This window comes from Geotrypetes seraphini, chromosome 1, assembly GCF_902459505.1.
Source record: "Geotrypetes seraphini chromosome 1, aGeoSer1.1, whole genome shotgun sequence".
NCBI lineage: Eukaryota > Metazoa > Chordata > Amphibia > Gymnophiona > Dermophiidae > Geotrypetes > Geotrypetes seraphini.
Window position 1 is genome coordinate 215,680,645 of NC_047084.1, and position 19,337 is coordinate 215,699,981.

General features: G+C 47.3%; 1 protein-coding gene across 4 annotated transcripts in view; it reads left to right on the top strand.

The window, feature by feature from the left end:
• TEC (tec protein tyrosine kinase) overlaps nucleotides 1-19,337 on the top strand; it is a 223,842-nt gene that overhangs the window by 126,310 nt on the left and 78,195 nt on the right. For all 4 annotated transcript variants that reach the window (XM_033945988.1, XM_033945979.1, XM_033945998.1 and 1 more), the window contains 2 exons: nucleotides 3,940-3,980; nucleotides 15,081-15,277. In XM_033945988.1, coding sequence (XP_033801879.1) covers nucleotides 3,940-3,980; nucleotides 15,081-15,277 — 238 coding nt within the window. The remainder of the gene's footprint in view (nucleotides 1-3,939; nucleotides 3,981-15,080; nucleotides 15,278-19,337) is intronic.

Below are 19,337 nucleotides of genomic sequence, written 5' to 3' on the forward strand. Positions count from 1 at the left end.
ACAATGTATATTCCAATATGCTTTGATAGGACATAGCCTGCCTGCAGAAGATAGGATGTTAGTAGTAGTGTGAGAAATAGCTAGCGATCTGAGGCTTTTTTCTTCCTCTCTGAAACATGATATATTTTGGTCTTTTCTAATATGAAGCTTATTTTGTATTTTTAGTGGAGATAGGATGTCTACTATCTTAATTTTCTTGCATCCAGATTATAACTAACCAAGGAGAACTAATCTGCATGTTTTGCCAGTATCCAGTAAAGAGGTCTCAGTCTAAATCATGTGCTTCTGAACAACTGTTAACTTTCCCTTGTGAACTAGTTTAAAAGTTTTTTTTGGTGGTCTTATTAATTGGTACTAACAGTCTGCTTCGCCTGGCTAACTTGGAGCCCAACCTTTCAAAATAGGCTTCCACACCTTAAAATATTTCACACAAGACAAGATATTAGAGAATATACCAAGCCTCATGGTATATCCCATTCTCGATAAAAAGCCAGGCCTAAACATTGTAGTTTTGACTCTATGAAAGCTCACATACTCTCCAAGCTCTCTAGCAGATGGAAGCATAACAATGCAACATTTTACAGACATTGAGAAGAAGATTCTCAAATGTTCGCAGTAAAATCCAATGAGCCATTATTGCGGCCGCTATTATAATGATTTAAAAAAGGCGCGTCATTCTTTTTAAAAACCCTGCATGCGCAAAATAAATCCACAAATTAAAGAAAAGATCCCAAATCAAAGATTGGCAGGAGGGATGATCACTCCCTCCGCCACTGCCGTACAGCAATCTCCTCCCCCCAAGCAGCAGGAGGGATGGCCACTTTCTCCCACCACTGCCATCAACGACCCCCCCCCAGGCAGTGGGAGGGATGCTCACTCCCGCCGCTGCTGTAAAACAACTTCGCCCTGACACCCCCCTCCCCAGCAGCAAGAGGGATGCCCCCCCTACCCCTGCCCCCCTCATCTTGTTCACGATGGCTGGCCGGAGGGATGTCTAATCCCTCTGGCCAGTAGGCCTGACTCTTCAAAATGGCAGGCCTTCCCCTCCCCGCTACATCCTGGAATGCGCCGGTAAAGGGCCTAAGGTTCTAATTGTCCCAAGTTGCTTAAGGCCACTCCCATGCAGACAGCTCAGACCTTTTTTTTTTTGTAAATCTTTATTCATTTTTATACGTACAATAAGTGTGATAATACATAAATACATTTGCACATTGAGAATATCACTTAATATTCAGCAATAATACCAATCATAAAATCTTATCTCCCTCCCTTCCCACCCCTTCATAATATGTAATTAAATTACTCTATGTAAGATGTTATACTTAAAATCCCCCCCCTGAAAAATGAACTTTAAGAATTAAGGGAAAAGTAACAACTAATCATTACAAAATTATGTTAATGGCTCCCACACATCTTGAAATTTCCGAATATATCGTCGCTGTATTGCTATTACTCTTTCCATTTTATACATATGACTTAATGAATTCTACCAGCTCAGACCTGATGGAAAATTTTGCCTGCAAATGTAGAACAGCGAGGTTGGGGGGATCACCCGACGATAATGAAGAATCGCCCGGAGTGCTCGTTTAAATATTAATTACCTCATTGTAATACATTTGCTTGGCAGAGTCGGAATCTATCAGGAAGCTAAGAAAAGACCACGATGAGCCCTTTGAAAATTGGCCAGTAGAATACTTACAAGCTAAACTGGCTGGAACCGGTTTAGCGACCATCATTAAAGGCATGGTGGGTTTTGAGAATCTTTCCCTGACTGTCAGTTGATAGGGTTAGTCTGTTACTCTGAGTCCTTGGCATCCCCCTGAAAAGATTAGTTGTTTAGTTATAGCTGACAGAGAGAGGCAACAGTTTCAAGCCCAGCTAAGAATAATGAACACACATTCCGATCTCTTTATAAGCTGGGTATAAAGCCAGAGATCAGGGTCTTAGTTGATTAACTTAATGTTAAAATCTCTCTTCCTTTTCACCTGCCTGTTGTGTTCTGTTTTCTTTTTTCAATATTTCAGTGTTTGTTGATCCAACTTGTAACATTAGAACATTAATTTGTTAGGTCTGGGTCCCATGTCTAAACAATTACACACTGTAGTATCCCTGTGTTTCTTGGTGAGTGGTCTCGATGCCTTTCTGGGAATTGTCACCCTTGGTTTTGTCCCCAGAAACTATAAGGGATTAACTTTGTAGATATCGTATATACTTGAACATAAACTGACCCGAATATAAACAGAGGTAACCCTTTTTTCTCCCCTAGAAAGAGGAAAAAAGGTTGACTCGAATATAAACGAGGAGTGGGGGGTGTTTAATTTTCAAGTGCAGTGCCTTGCCCTGCCAGGCTCTGCACCCTGCTCCCTCCCTGCTCTGCATCCAGCCCCTCACTCCCTCCCTCCCATGCCAGGTTCTGTAGGCCTGCCATAAGACTGGTGATCCAGCGGTGGGCTGGGACAGCAGGGATCCCTTCCACCTCCTGTCTTAGCCAATTCTAAAAATTTTTACCTCCCTCCTGCCTCCCCTTAGAATCCCTGGTCCAGCGGTGAACCGTGGCAGGAGCTACTTTCCTTCGCTCCTGCCTGTGCAGAGCCTCTTGCTGATTTGGCTGCCATGAACTAATGGCAGAAAAGTAAAAGTTAGTAGAGTGGGCCAGGACAGGAGACGGTTTATATTCGGATAAATTTGATTAATTGTAACATGCTAATGTAATTTCAAAAGTTTTTTGTCATATCATTGTCTGTATACAGTCTCTTCCTCTGTAAACCGCTCTGAACTGTTTGTGGTATTATGGTGTATAAAAATAAAGTTGTTGTTATTATTAAATAATACAGTAAGGTACTTGCTTGAGGGCAAAGTGGTACCCAGGCTTTGTGAGTTGGATGTAACAGGATACGAGCATGTGCACAAATGCTGGCAAGGCCTGTGCAGTGCTCTTCAGCACCTAGAAGTCGATAAGGGTTGACATGTAATGGAGGGGTTATGATATGTGTGTCCCTAGTCATGAAACTATTTTGGGGAAAACTATCCTCTAAAGTTGGTATTTGGGTACAATGGCCTCCTAGCGACGCAAGCAGCGAAACTGGACCCCTGTATCTCCAACCTGTTGTCAACTACAAGTGACTTTAAATCATTCCGAAAAGAAATCAAAACCCTGCTATTCAAAAAAACTATACAGCCTCCCCATCGACCCTAACAAGTAACCAACCCTAAACTTTACTTCCCTACTAGTATTCCTCAATTCTCCTCCCTTCCCCAACCTCTCCCCTCTGCCTCCTCTATTTAACCTCCCCTAAACTGTAATCCCCCTGCATTTACTATGTAAGCGACCCCTAAATTGTAACTTCCTGGAAATGCCCAGCTTTCTTATACTGTAATCCGCTTATAACTGTAAGCATCCCCTAAATTGTAACTTCCTGGAAATGCCCAGCTTTCTTATACTGTAATCCGCTTATAACTGTAAGCATCCCCTAAATTGTAACTTCCTGGAAATGCCCAGCTTTCTTATACTGTAATCTGCTTAGAACTGCAAGGTACAGGCGGAATAGAAGTCACTAATGTAATGTAAATATTAATTCTGGCATTTTTTGCATATTCTAGTAATCTTAGGACAAAAAAAAAACCCCAGAGGAATTTAAATGGCTTACTTAGCTAGATACATCTAATTTAAAAATAGCAATTTTGTGGCATTAAGCCAGCTGTAGAAAAAGCTGATTAGTCTGTATATTTTACTTCAGCCTGATTGCTCAAGCTCACCAGAACTCGGAATTGCAAATCTCTGTACCCACTCCATTTGTATCAGGATCAACCATGTCTCTTGTTAATAAAACCTGTTTTCGTTGGGGGGGGGGGGGTCTATTGTAGCTGTGGAATTATTGTAAATACTCAAATTTCTTTTGCTAGCATTGCATAATTAATTGCTGTTCTGTTTGGTTTTAGTTACAAGAAAGCCACTTCCTCCAACACCAAATGCAGTTAAGGTAGGAAAGCTCAAAAATATCAAAGGTTTTAGTTAATTTAGTTGAATTTATTATCTACTGACGTTCAATGCAGCAAAGTAATCTCACTGAAAGAAATGTAATAGTAACATAGTAAATGATGATTATTAATTTTTCTGTGCTTGGTATTCTTTGTGATAATAAAAAAAACTTTCTTGGCTACTGAGTCAAAACCACAAAAAGAGGAATATACTCTTCATTGACATGCCTTACCTCCTTATGCCCCATTGGAGCGCATGTGATGAAACGACCCACACTTAAAGGGTTGCTCTGAAGCAAAAATTGTTATAATCAAAATCACAGAATGAGGAACATACCCCATTGGGAGAGGCCTTGCCCCCCCCCCTCCACTCGAGCATCTCGCTGCCCTACTGGAACACATGCAGGCATTCACTCTGCCTTGTTCCTCCCCCCCCCCCCACCCCCAGTGGAGCACATGTCATAGAGCTCATGTAAAGGGCTGTGCTGAAATATAGAAACATGAAGGCAGATAAAGGCCAAATGGCCCATCTAGTCTGCCCATCCACAGTAACCATTATCTCTTTCTCTCTTTGAGAGATCCCATGTACTTATCCCAGGTCCTCTTGAATTCAGACACAGTCTCTGTTTCCACCACCTCTTCTGCGAGACTGTTCCACGAATCTACCACCCTTTCTGTAAAAAAGTATTTCCTCAGATTACTCCTGAGCCTATCACCTCTTAACTTCATCCTATGCCCTCTCATTGCAGAGTTTCCTTTCAAATGAAAGAGACTCAACTCATGCACATTTATATTATAAGAACATAAGAACTGCCATCTCCGGATCAGACCTTTGGTCCATCAAGTCCGGCGATCCGCGCACGCGGAGGCCCTGCCAGGTGTACCCTGGCGTAATTTATAGTCCATCATATCTTTATATGCCTCTCTTAAGGAGATATGCATCTAGTTTGCTCTTGAAGCCTAGGACGGTCGATTCCGCAATAATCTCCTCTGGGAGGGCATTCCAGGCGTCAACCACTCTCTGAGTGAAGCAGAACTTCCTGACATTAGTCCTGAACCTGTCCCCCCTTAGCTTCATTTCATGTCCTCTAGTCCGTGTCAAATTGGACAATGTAAATAATCTTCTCTGCTCTATTTTGTCGATTCCTTTCAGTATTTTGAAGGTCTCGATCATATCCCCACGCAGTCTCCTTTTCTCTAGGGAGAACAATCCTAGTGTTATAAGTCTATCCTCGTATTCCAGTTTCTCCATACCCTTCACCAGTTTTGTTGCTCGTCTCTGCACCCTCTCCAGCAGTTTTATATCCTTCTTTAGGTAGGGAGACCAATGTTGGACGCAGTATTCCAAGTGTGGTCTGACCATTGCCCTATAAAGCGGCATTATAACTTTCTCCGATCTACTCGAGATTCCTTTCTTTATCATGCCCAACATTCTATTTGCCTTCTTTGCCGCTGCCGCGCATTGTGCCGACGGCTTCAGGGTCCTATCTATCAGTACACCCAGGTCCTTTTCTTGTTCACTCTTCCCCAGAGTTGCACCTGACATTGTATACTCGTATTCCTTATTCTTATTGCCTAAATGCATTACCTTGCATTTCTCCACATTGAACTTCATCTGCCATTTCTCCGCCCATGTTTCTAACTGACACAAGTCGCTCTGGAGTTCCTCTCTATCCTCCTGCGATCTGATTGCCCGGCATAGTTTTGTATCATCTGCAAACTTGATGATCTCACTGGTTGTTCCTTCCTCCAGGTCATTGATATAAATATTAAAAAGGATCGGCCCAAGTACCGAGCCCTGTGGTACACCACTAGTCACTTTCTCCCAGTCGGAGAACTTCCCATTTATGCCCACTCTCTGCTTTCGGTTTTCCAGCCATTTGCCTATCCACCTTTGTATATCCCCCTCTATGCCATGGCTTTGTAGTTTCCTGAGAAGTCTTTCATGTGGAACTTTGTCGAACGCTTTCTGGAAGTCCAAGTATATTATGTCCACCGGCTTCCCACTATCAATTTGCTCGTTCACAGTCTCAAAAAATTGGAGTAAATTCGTCAAACATGATTTCCCTTTCCTGAATCCATGTTGACTGGGTTTCATCAAGTCGTGTGCGTCCAAGTGCCAGACTATGCTATCCTTGATCAGTGCTTCAACCATCTTGCCGGGGACAGACGTAAGACTCACAGGCCTATAGTTGCCCGGTTCCCCTCTCGATCCTTTTTAAAAAATTGGCGTGACGTTCGCTATCCTCCAGTCGTCCGGTATCTGTCCAGTTCTGATTGTCAGGTTTGCAAGTTTTTGCAATAGCTCTCCGATTTCAACCTTCAATTCCTTTAAGACTCTCGGGTGAATTCCATCCGGTCCAGGGGATTTGTCACTTTTAAGTTTGTCGATCTGATAGTATATCTGGTCTAAGTCCACTTCAACTGTGGTGAGGCTGTCTTCTATTTCTCCTGCAAACACTTTCTCCGCTTCAGGTATTGTTGAGGTGTCCTCCTTCGTAAAGACGGACGCAAAGAAGGAATTTAGTTTGTCTGCGATTTGTTTATCTTCCTTGATGTACCCTTTTCTTCCCTGGTCGTCCAGGGGTCCCACTGCCTCTTTTGCAGGTTTTTTCCCTTTCACGTATCTAAAGAAGGGCTTGAAGTTTTTGGCCTCCTGGGCTATTTTTTCCTCATACTCCTGTTTGGCATCCCTCACCGCCTTGTGACATTTCTTCTGATCATCTTTATGTTTGTTCCAGGCTTCGGTTGTCTTTATGCATTTCCATTTTTTGAAAGAGTCCTTCTTTTCTTTTATGGCTTCCTTCACCTGTATGGTAAGCCATGCCGGTTCTCTTTTGCTCTTTGTTCTCCGATCTTTGGAAATCCTCGGAATGTAGAGATCTTGTGCTTCTGTGATAGTATTTTTCAGTAGGGACCATGCCTGATCTACCGTTTCAAGTTTGTCCACCATCTTCTCGAGTCGTTTTTCTACCATGGCTCTCATGCGATCGTATTTACCCTTTTTAAAGTTTAAGGTGGTGGTTAAGGTTTTGGCATGTTTCCCTTTCCCGATGTCAAGTTTAAAGTTGATTACATTGTGATCACTCGTTCCCAGTGGAACCACGACTTCCACTTCTATTATCGGTCCCGTGAGGCCATTTAGGACCAAATCCAAGGTGGCGTTGCCTCTTGTCGGCTCTTTTACCATTTGTTCCAGGAAGCAATCCCCTAGCACCTCCAGGAACTTGGCTTCCTTGCCGCAGTTGGAGGTTGCTAGTTTCCAGTCTATCCCTGGGAAATTGAAGTCTCCCAATATAATTACATTTCCTGTCTTGCATTCTTGTTTGATTTCCTCCATCATTTCTGAGTCAGTTTCCTCCGCCTGTCCTGGGGGACGATAGTAAAGGCCAATTTTCGTATCTGCGCCATATTGACCAGGAATTTTGATCCAGAGTGACTCAAGCTTCTCTTTCATTTCTGTTGTAACCATTTCAACAGAATCTATTCCCTCCTTAACATATAGAGCAATACCTCCACCTTTCTGCCCTACTCGATCTCTTCTATACAGTTTGTATCCTTGTAGTACTGTGTCCCATTTGTTTTCTTCATTCCACCATGTTTCTGTTATGCCAATGATATCCATTATCCCAGGACAAGCAGGCATGATATTCTCACATGTGGGTGACGTCATCTACGGAGCCCCGATGCGGAAGCATTTTCAAGCAAACTTGATTGAAGATTTAAGTTTGCTCTGCTGCTCCATGCATGCGTGCCTTCCTGCTCCACTAGGAGGTGCATCCCCTCGTGGTCTCCAGTTCAAAATTTTCCGCGAGCCTAGAAGACGTGTTTTTCAGGCTCTGCCCCAACTGCCTTCTAGCACCGCGATTTTTTCTTGTTTTTTCACGATTAAGTCGCTGTGCGCGAATTCCTTACCTTTTTACTTGATTCCTGCTTCATTTTCAACGACCCGGAGGCTTCCGGGTCCCCGTGGCCGCGTGGCTAATCGAGCCGCGGCTACTTTCGATTTAATGTCCCGGCCTTTGACCGGCTTTAAAAAGTGCACCCGGTGCGAGCGGCTTCTTTCTCTCACAGACCCGCATCGCCGGTGCATCCTTTGTCTGGGGGCGACTCATCCAACCGACTCCTGCCCCCAGTGCGCTATTTTCCAAAACCGGGCCCTCCGCCGAAGAAAAGCCCGCATGGCGGATCTCTTCACCCCGGACCAACCCTCCACTTCGGCCTCGAGGTCGGCCCTGGCCTCTGCCCCGGCCTTGACCTCGGCCCCGGAAACCTCGGCATCGCCTCGAGACTCGACCCCGAAGTCCTCGGGACAACAGAAAGCCTCGGCTCCGGGTAAGTCCCCTCTTCCCTCTTCAGGTTCTGTAACAGCGAAGAAGCCAGCCTCGGGGACAACGGCGACGCATGGCGGAAGCCCCATGCTCACAGCCCCGTCTAAGCCCTCCAAGCCTTCGGGCCGTGCCTCCACCACACGGGAATACTCTGATACGAGGTCGCCCCCGGTGGAGCGCACAGAGGCAGGGGACATGCCTTCGATGCTGTCCGTGCCCGTCTTCCAGGACCTACTCCGAGCGATGATCACGTCGGAGCTGTCCGCTGCAATGGCCCAGTTTCAATCGGCCTCGACCTCGAATGTGCCAGACCAACCTGAGCCTCACACCGAACAACCTCGAGGAAAGGTGCGCAATCCTCGCCGCATCCCATCCTCCTCGGACTCCTCGCTGAGACGCCCGAGACGTTCCCCCTCTGCGGACCGCCGAGGGGCAAAACGTCGGGCTAGAACGACAGAAACCTCGAACCGCCGTACCTCCAAGAAGGCCCGAGGTTCACCAACCCTACGAGGCCGTTCCCCCACACCTCGTACAGGACCACTAAGGGTGGCTGAGTTATCACTCTCCAACCCGCGTATCCTCCGAACTCCCCCTCGGACGCATTCTCCGAGGGAGTCCGGATCGAGGTCACCAATCCGACATCGATCGGTACCCCTAACCCCGGCATCGTCTCCGAGGGGCTCCTCGAGACGCCGAAGATCGACAACCCCGGAACACTCTCACAGTGCTTCCCCAACCTCGGAGCATGGATCAGAGCATGAACCTCGATACTCGAGGGAAGCCTCCTTATCCTTCTCCACCCGACGAAGGTCTCGTTCCCTGACCCCGCACGGGGCTCCGGGGACATCTCGCCCATCCTTCACTCGCTTTGTCCAAGACATGGGCCACGCATTGGACTTAGATCTCCAGTCCGACTCCAGATACTCTAAGGAGTACCTGGCGGAGCTGGATATGCCATCACTGCCCAGAGAGTCCCTTCGCTTACCACCTAACCCGGTACTCCAACAGGCCTTCTTCAGGAACCTGGAGACCCCCTACATGGTCACGGCCGTACCCTCCAAAATGGAGGCCAAGTACCGCACAGTACCTTATCCGGGATTCGAGCAACCACAGCTCTCCCACCAATCGCTGCTAGTGGAATCCTCCTTGAAAAAGGCTCACCCGTCCCGGGTCTCAGCAGCAGTACCCCCAGGCCGGGAAGGCCGAACCCTGGACAAGTTCGGCAGGAGACTATACCAAAACGCAATGATGGCCTCTAGGGTGCAAAGCTACACTTTCACCTTCACATCATACCTCAAACACCTCATTGGACTATTGAGAGCCTTTGAGACTGACCTACCGGCCTCCCGGCAGGAAACGTTCAGCCTGCTTTTAGAGTCCCTCTCCAACCTGCGCCTTCATCTATTCCACGCGGCCTACGATGGCTTCGAACTCTCCTCCAGAGAAGCAGCCTTCGCTATCGCCATGCGCCGACTAGCTTGGCTGCGCCTGGTCGACATGGACCCCAACTTACAGGACCGGTTAGCTAACCTCCCCTGCGTGGGAAAGGAATTGTTCGATGACACTATCGAGGCGGCGACAAAACGCCTCTCCGAACATGAACGCTCATTTGCCTCCCTTGTCCGGCAAAAGCCCAAACCGCCAGCGCCCAGGCCATACAGGGCCCCTCCGCGCCGCTACCCACAAAAGTCCACCCCTGCTTTCTCGCGGCTCCCACCCAGACGTCCGCAAGCCCATCACAGGGCCATGCCCAAGTCCCAACCGCCCGCGACCACCAAACCATCCCCGTCCTTTTGACGGGACACGCGGAAGGGGGCGGGCCCCCTCCGCCATAGTCCCAGGCCGCCTTCCCATCGGAGGTCGACTCAAAGCCTTTTACCCTCGCTGGGAACAACTCACGACGGACGCATGGGTCCTTGGCGTGATCTCATCAGGGTACTCTCTCAACTTTCGGGCCATTCCCCCGGACAACCCCCCAAGGAATTGCCCTCCCAACAGGACTCAGCTACCTCTACTCCTCTCCGAAGCTCGAGACCTGCTTCGCCTGAGAGCAGTGGAGAAGGTCCCCCCCGACCAACGGGGGAAGGGCTTCTACTCCCGTTACTTTCTGGTACCGAAAAAAACGGGAGACCTACGCCCAATACTAGACTTGAGACGCCTCAACAAATTCCTGGTACGGGAAAAGTTTCGGATGCTCTCACTACCAACACTCTACCCCCTGATCGACGAGGGCGACTGGCTCTGCTCCCTCGATCTCAAGGAGGCGTACACACATGTCCCAGTGCACCCCGCTCACCGCAAGTTTTTGCGTTTCCAAGTAGGGGACTGGCACCTACAATACCGAGTCCTCCCCTTCGGACTAGCATCATCACCTCGGGTCTTCACCAAGTGCCTCGTGGTGGTAGCAGCAACCTTACGCTCCCAGGGCCTCCAGGTATTCCCCTACCTGGACGACTGGCTAATCAAAGCCCCGTCCAAAGAAGGGGCTATCTCAGCGACCCAACAGACTATTACCTATCTACAAAGTCTGGGGTTCGAAATAAACTTCCCAAAATCTCAACTACACCCCTCACAATCCCTACAGTTCATCGGGGCCACGCTGGACACGGTTCACCTCCGTGCCTTCCTCCCCCCTCCGCGCCTGGAGGCGTTAGTAAGTCTGAGCCGAAGGATCTCTCGGCTGACCTCAGTATCAGCCCGACAGATGATGACCCTCCTGGGCCACATGGCCTCCACCGTCCATGTCACACCCTTCGCCCGCCTCCATCTGAGAATCCCTCAATGGACCCTGGCGTCTCAATGGCGTCAAGACCGGGACCCGATCGACCACTCCGTGACAGTGACTCCTTCATTGCAACGATCGCTCCGCTGGTGGGCCGACTCTTCAAATCTTTCCAAAGGTTTGCTCTTCCTCACCCCACCCCACAGCAAGGTACTCACCACGGACTCGTCGGAGTACGCTTGGGGAGCCCATCTGGACGGCCTGCGCACCCAAGGAATGTGGTCAGCACAAGACCGCCGTTGCCACATCAACGTGCTAGAACTTCGGGCCATCTACCTCGCAGCAGTAGCCTTCCAACATCTGCTCCGCGACCGAGTGGTTCTCATCCGAACCGACAATCAAGTAGCGATGTACTACGTAAACAAACAAGGGGGCACAGGATCTTGGCCCCTTTGCCGGGAAGCCCTGCGCCTCTGGAAATGGGCAATCTCCAACAACACCTTCCTTCGGGCGGTGTACATACAAGGAGAACAAAACTGCCTGGCGGACAGACTCAGCCGCCTCCTCCAGCCACACGAGTGGTCACTACACTCTCAGGCCCTACGAGGAGTGTTCGAACGGTGGGGGACGCCTCAAATAGACCTGTTCGCGTCCCCTCACAATCACAAGCTGCCTCTCTTCTGCTCCCGGATATACTCCCCGGACCGGCTCGAGGCCGACGCCTTCCTCCTCGATTGGGAGGGAAGGTTCCTGTACGCGTTCCCGCCGTTCCCTCTGATACTGCGGACGCTTGTCCACCTGAAAACAGTACAAGCCACCCTGATCCTGATTGCCCCTCGCTGGCCACGCCAGCCGTGGTTTTCCCTTCTACTTCAACTCAGTGTCAGAGATCCACTGCCTCTGCCTCTGTTTCCCTCTCTACTGTCACAGGGTCAGGGTTCACTGTTACATCCCAATCTTCAATCTCTTCATCTGAATGCTTGGTTTCTCTCCCCCTGACTGCTCTCCCCGTGTCTCAATCAGTCAAGGAGATATTGGAGGCCTCTAGAAAAACCTCGACGAGAACCTGCTACTCCCAAAAGTGGACCAGATTCTCAACCTGGTGCTCCTCCCACAGCCAGGACCCGGTGTCGGTCCCCGTCCCCCTGGTCCTTGACTATCTACTTCATCTATCTCATTCCGGCCTAAAGACCAACTCCATTCGAGTACACCTCAGTGCGATTGCGGCCTTTCATCAGCCCCTGGAAGGGAAAGCCCTCTCGCTCCATCCCTTAGTCACTCGCTTCATGAAGGGCCTGCTGAACGTCCACCCCCCTCTCAAACCTCCCCCGGTGGTTTGGGACCTTAACGTGGTTCTGGCTCAACTAATGAAACCTCCATTTGAGCCCCTAGACAAATGCCATCCAAAATTCCTCACTTGGAAGGTAATTTTCCTACTTGCACTCACGTCCGCACGGCGGGTTAGTGAGCTACAAGCTCTGGTAGCGGACCCACCCTTCACGGTATTCCATCACGACAAGGTGGTACTCCGCACCCATCCAAAGTTCCTACCTAAAGTAGTGTCTGATTTCCATCTCAATCAGTCCATTGTCTTACCTGTGTTTTTTCCCAAGCCCCACTCTCACCCCGGAGAAGTGGCGCTCCACACTCTTGACTGCAAAAGAGCGTTGGCCTTTTACCTCCAACGCACTCAGCCACACCGGAAAGTCCCACAACTGTTTTTGTCCTTCGACCCAAACCGGTTAGGTCACCCAGTTTCCAAACGCACCTTGTCCAACTGGTTGGCCGATTGCATCTCCTTTTGCTACGCTCAGGCTGGTCTCGCGCTGCATGGTCGAGTAACGGGACACAAAGTCCGAGCGATGGCAGCCTCCGTAGCCTTCCTCAGGTCAACACCTATTGAGGAAATCTGCAAGGCTGCCACATGGTCTTCGGTTCATACCTTCACCTCCAACTACTGTCTGGACTCCCTGTCCAGAAGCGATGGCCGGTTCGGCCAATCGGTGTTGCGAAATCTATTTGCTTAAATTGCCAACTTCCCTCCATCCCTCTTCAGTAAGCTTGGAGGTCACCCACATGTGAGAATATCATGCCTGCTTGTCCTGGGATAAAGCACAGTTACTTACCGTAACAGGTGTTATCCAGGGACAGCAGGCATATATTCTCACAACCCACCCACCTCCCCGAGGTTGGCTTCTTGGCTAGTTAAGTGAACTGGAGACCACGAGGGGATGCACCCCCTAGTGGAGCAGGAAGGCACGCATGCGTGGAGCAGCAGAGCAAACTTAAATCTTCAATCAAGTTTGCTTGAAAATGCTTCCGCATCGGGGCTCCGTAGATGACGTCACCCACATGTGAGAATATATGCCTGCTGTCCCTGGATAACACCTGTTACGGTAAGTAACTGTGCTATATGTCATGTCTTGCTATTGTCTCTAGTTCCCCCATTTTGTTACCTAGACTTCTAGCATTCGTATACATACATCTAAGTTCCCTTCGTGTTACCTTTTTGGACCTTCTACTCTTGGCCGTCCCTATAGTTTCAATTACGGTATCCTTTACTGCTCCTGTGTTATCACCCTTGTTTGCTGTGTGGTCGTCCCCTCCTGTGTCTGAGTTGTCCCTTCCTGCTTTTTCTCCCTTATTGGCTGTGAGGTCGTCTTCTCTTGTGTAGGAGTAGTAGTCCTTGGCTTCTTCGTCGGGGCATCCTGCTATCCGTGCCATCGACCGGTGGTCGACTGTCGGCTTTCCCCTATCTTTCAGTTTAAAGCCTTCTCGATTGCCTTCTTCATGTTGCCTGCCAAAACTCTTGCTCCTTCCTTGTTGAGGTGTAGTCCGTCCCTTCTGTAGTACTTGCTTTTTCCCCAGAACGCCGTCCAGTTGCGCACGAAGTCGAAGCCTTCTTCTTCGCACCATCGTCTCATCCAGGCGTTGATTACTTGCAATTCCCCTTGTCTCTTTCCATCTGCTCTTGGTACTGGGAGGATCTCAGAGAAGGCCACCTTCACCTCCCTGATCTTCAGTTGTCTTCCGAGTGAGCGGAGCTGGCCCTTCAGCTCTTCCCTGTCATACTTCCGCCCGCTCACATCATTTGTTCCCACGTGGATAAGCACAGCGGTGTCCTCTCCCCCTGCGCCATCTATGATCCTGGAGATCCTGTTGGTCACGTCCTTCACTCTTGCTCCAGGCAGACAGGTGACAACTCTGTCCTCTCTTCCTCCTGCGGTGTGGCTGTCCACATGTCGTATAATGGAGTCGCCTACAATGATCCCCATCTTCTTTATTCGGGAGTTCCTTGGGGGGCGTATGTGATTAAAAGCCCTGAAATGGCTGCACTGAAGTGGCTATACTGAAACAGTCGCACTGAATTGTCCCATTCTGATTCAGGGATGGGGTGGAAGTTAATCTTTATATTTTGAAGTTTCTTTTCTCTTCACCATGAGCACTCAAGGGCCATCCCTACCAATAGTAATAGCCCAATTTACTTCAAGTAATCAAGATGACCAGAAGAGATATACCAGATCTTAGTAAATTCCTCAGTGCTCCTTTGTGGCATGCACCCATGGCCATGTGCTTTTGCAGCCTTGAATTTTACAACCATTTACTGAGACTTGAAGATGTCATCAGTTGGCCACTCCATTGTCTTGGGGAGCTCCAATGTACAGCCTAACTGCTACTGTTTGTATCTTACAGGTAGTATTTCACTTTCATCAGAGCATGTAGTATTTTTTTGCGTGGGCATTTATACATTACAGGGACTGATTCTAGAAGTCTGTTTATAAGGGCACATAAGTGCCTATGTTACAATTCTGAAATAGGCTTAAAATGGCACCTTTTTGAACTGCTTACACAGGTGCTTTGTTATAAAATTACCCTGTAAGTGACTGTTGCAGTGAGTAATGGCATCTAAATTTCTTTTTCTGGTCATCTTTCCTTTTTTCCCCAGGACACTATATCAATCATAGCACTGTCGGATTTGTCTCCTGAAACAGTAAGGAGGTTTAACTGTTTGTTGTTCTAAAAATGGTTTAATTTTCCATTTGATTTAGTCAAGACCACCACCACCACCACCACCTCTTGAAGAGGATGAACAGAATGAGGAGGAGAAAGAGGAAGAAGAGGTTGTGATAGCGATGTTTGATTTCCATGCTGCTGAGCCACATGATTTGGATCTAGTGAAAGGAGAAGAATATATTGTACTTGAAAAAAAAGATGTTCATTGGTGGAGAGCAAGAAATCTTCAGGGGTCTGTTTTCCCCTTTTCCCTTTTTTGTTGTTTGTGTTCTATAATTGCTCTAATATATGGTACTCATACTGATTTAATTGGACTCCTTTTTCTGTGTAGAGGATGAAGATTACTCTTGTATTCAACTACATTGTTGGATTTATTTTTTCATGTGCATTTATCTGGCTTGATGAACCTCACCCTGCCACTGTTTCTTTGAAAAGAACCATGTACTTCAGTGGAAATGGTTCTCCTTGTTCCTCCTCCCCAAGTGTGGCTCCCTGTTCCCTCTTAAGTTTCTCTCTTTAAAATATATTTGCATCTTTGCTGAAGGTAATGCTTCTTTAAGAGCTGGCCAGAGGAGCAGGAGTTTCCAGCAGCAGTACTGAACTTGGAAGTGTCAGGCTATGCTGGAAGGTAGCAAATGTGGATGGAATTGTGGTTACTGCTGTCACCGTAACCCAGAAGGTCCCAGAATGAGCAGCAGTAATGGCCTGCAATTGTGAACCCTGAAGTGTCAGCAGGGTCATGTAGCCAAAATAGCCCACCAGAGGGAAAATAGGCTGCAGAGGCATCAGTGGGGTTTCTGTCTTAATAAACAAGACAGTGATGAAGGAGCCATCAGAAAGTACCACATACAGTAGGTCAGTCAGGAGAATAGGAGTGATAAAGCAAATGTATGATTCTAAAAAATATAATTGATTACATAGGTTTATTTGGAGTGTAATTTGTTGCCTAGAGGGTAATCAGATTGCAGGCTAGGGTGACAGCTCTGAAAAACAAGTGAAAAGGGTTAGAGAAGGAGAGTAAAACTATGGTAAGAAATAAAAAAAATATATCCTGGGATGAGACATCACTGGATGTGTTAGATAGAGTGTCACTTCTGGACTGTTTTGTCTGTCTTCTCTGTGTGAAGGATTAATATAGTGTCCTATCCTGAATGAGGTGAAATTTATGAACTGCCTTCAAACTTCTGCTTCTTGTATGCTTGATCTGTTGATTGTTCTTTCCTGCCAGTCAGCTGGAGAGCCCCTAACATTGCAGCTATCTTCAAGTACATTGTTAAACTCAGTTTGATTACAAGACAGATTTGTTGTCATTCCAGCACTTAAGAGTTCCAGTGTTAGTGTCTCTTACATTTGTTTAAAAGTTTTCAAATGAAATAGTTAAAATTTAGGACCATTCTATGTACCAAGACAACAGATATTAACAACTTATCAAAAACCAATTTTGCAGAATGGACATGTTCTCTGTCTTCAGTTTGCATATCTGAAGCTACATTTCACTTGTTAAGTTTGTCGTCCATATTTTATATTTCCAATTTGATTAGTCCTAACACGGTTAAAGCAGCAGAGGCCCTAAAAGTTTTTTTGGTTTTTTTTCTTAAAACTAGCAATACCAGATTGCTTCTATTTTACAGCAAAATTGGTCTTTTGCTTAGAAGGTGTTCAGGCAGCCTCTTCTCTCATTTGAAGCACTATAGAAGGAAAACAAATTTAAAATATCAGTTCAAATTTTTACATCTGTTTAAGAAATCTAAACCATAGAACTACTTTCTCTTTGACTCATTTTCATTAGTTTTTTCTTATACCAAACTTATCAGTCGTGAAAAAATTAGGACACCCCATGAAATATTCAATTGTTTCTTAAGAAATGTTCACATATCGATTTCAAATCTTTTTTTTTTTTTTTTTTTTTATTACTGGAAAAGAAAGTGATGTGATTGCAGGTAAACAACAAAACCTTTCCTTGATTTACTCAAGAAACAAAAGATATATCAATAAAAATGCGTATTTTAACTGAGGAATAAATTGGGACACCCTACACCCTAATAGCTAGTGTTACCTCCTTTGGCTGAAATAACTGCAATGAGATGCTTCTTGTAGCCATCTACCAGTCTCTGACATTGGTCTGGGAAAGTTTGGCCCACTCCTCAATGCAGAATTCTTTCAGCTGTGAGATGTTTAAGGGATTTCTTGCATGTACAGCCCGTTTCAAATTAGACCACAGCATCTCAATGAGATTAAGATCAGGGCTTTGACTCGACCACTCCAGGACTCTCCATTTCTTAGTTTTCAGCCAGTCCTTGCTTGATTTTTCTGGTATGTTTGGGGTCATTGTCATGTTGCAGGGTCTAGTTCTGCTTCAGCTTTAATTTTCTTACAGATGGCCTCCCATGTTCCTCAAGCACCCTCTAATACACGGTGGAATTCATGGTGGATTCTATGATGGTGCGCTGGCCAGGTCCTGCTGCAGCAAAGCATCCCCAAACCATGACACTTCCACCTCCATGCTTCACAGTTGGTATGAGGTTCTTTTCCTGGAATGCTGCATTTGGTGTATACCAAACATGTCCCCTTTTCTGGTGTCCAAATAATTCAATTTTAGACTCATCTGTCCATAGATCACTATTTCAGAAGTCCTGGTGTTTGTCTACATTCGCTCTGACAAACTTCAGTCTGGCCTTTGTTTCTCTTAGAGCAAAGGTTTCCTCCTTGCACACCTCCCATGCAAGTTAAATTTGTGCAGTCTTTTTCTGATTGTAGAGGCATGCACTTTCACATAAACAATAGCAACTGCCTGCTGTAGGTCCCGTAATGACATTTTAGAGTTTTTGGAGACTTCTTTTAGCATCTTGTGGTCTGCTCTGGGGGTCAACTGCCAGACCTGGGCATGGTGGCAGTTATTTCGAAAGTCCTCCACTTGTACACTGTTTTCCTTTCCCTGGAATGGCTAATGTCAATTCTTTAGGAACTCTCCAGACTGGCATAGGTTAATCTTACGAGCGGGTTATATCTCATCATGAGCAGCAGGTGGAGACAGAAACAAAATGTTGGAACTGTTCATATCATGTGACCCCTCCCTAATTACTTCAGTCTTCTCTCAGTTTCCAGCAGATGTGGTGAGCTGTACCCATCTCCCTTGGTAGGACTGTTGGAATTTGTTTAGGGCTTTTTGTCCCTTTTTGTTGCCAGACTGAGCTTAGGTGGACCCTGTTTTGGGGTCTGTCTGACCTCGGGGGGTGTCAAACCAGGCGGGTCGTGAGCTGGGTCCCTCCCCCATTTCCTCTACCTCCCCAACATTTTTCTAGAGATGCCTCAACAGTAAGCCTTACCCACTGGTGGTAAGGCATACTGCTTAGAGAGCTAAGTGAAGTCTGTTCTGTGGAAAAAAAAAAAATCTCTGAGGTAGTGTGCCGGTCTGAAGGGATGCTTTCCCTTTAAATATGCTGTAAATTACTGTATTTTTCAACTAACCGGCACTTTTCGTCTAGCTAGGTTGCGTATGGACCAATTGAGCACTTCTCAGGGGAAGAGGTACACAATTTGGTCCAGAAGCGAGGCATTCGCGGCCAGCCTGAAAACAGCTGTTCGAGCCAGTGCGGTGGAGGAGCCTCATCATCAGCGGGTGCGGGCATCCAGGGCTCCCTGCTGCCAGTGCCTCGTGAGCTGGAAGTGGTTTGCAGGAAAACACAGTGCCGACGGTGCAGCTGGGGATTTCCTATCAGCTGTTTTTTCTCTCAGCTGATGCCAGCTTTTGCCTGCTTTAGTGGCTGGGACAATTCAGCCTTCTCAGCCGCTACAGGCCCTGGAGGGGTTATTTTTGGAACGTTTATTTTTTTGCCGTTTTTCTTCAGATAACCCCTTATCTTGTATTTAGCCTCAGGTGCCTTCTCCCTGTTTCGACTTAACAGGTTTCAGCTGAGTCCCCTGGGGGAGGGTATTCCCCTTCATTTTCTTTTTGCTTTGTGTAAAGCATATTTTCGCAGCTGAGGGTCCTGCTTGTGTCCCAGGGGTCTCGGGGGGAGGTGTTTGTTCCTTCCGCGCCTCCTTTCGTTCATTCTTTTTGTGCCCCCCACCTCCTCTCTTGTCCAGGTGCCCGCATATAGCCTCGGACAAGAACTTGTTGTCTGAGGAGAGTTTTATTTAATGCATGACCCCTGAGCAGTGCCTGGACCCTTGGGGAGACCTCCAGGATCCTCTCGAGGGGACAGCCGTTGGTACTGGGGACTTAGGTTTTTTTTTTTCCATCTACCAGCGACGAGGCGTTTGTGGCGCACCTTTTTCAGAGGGACAAGCTC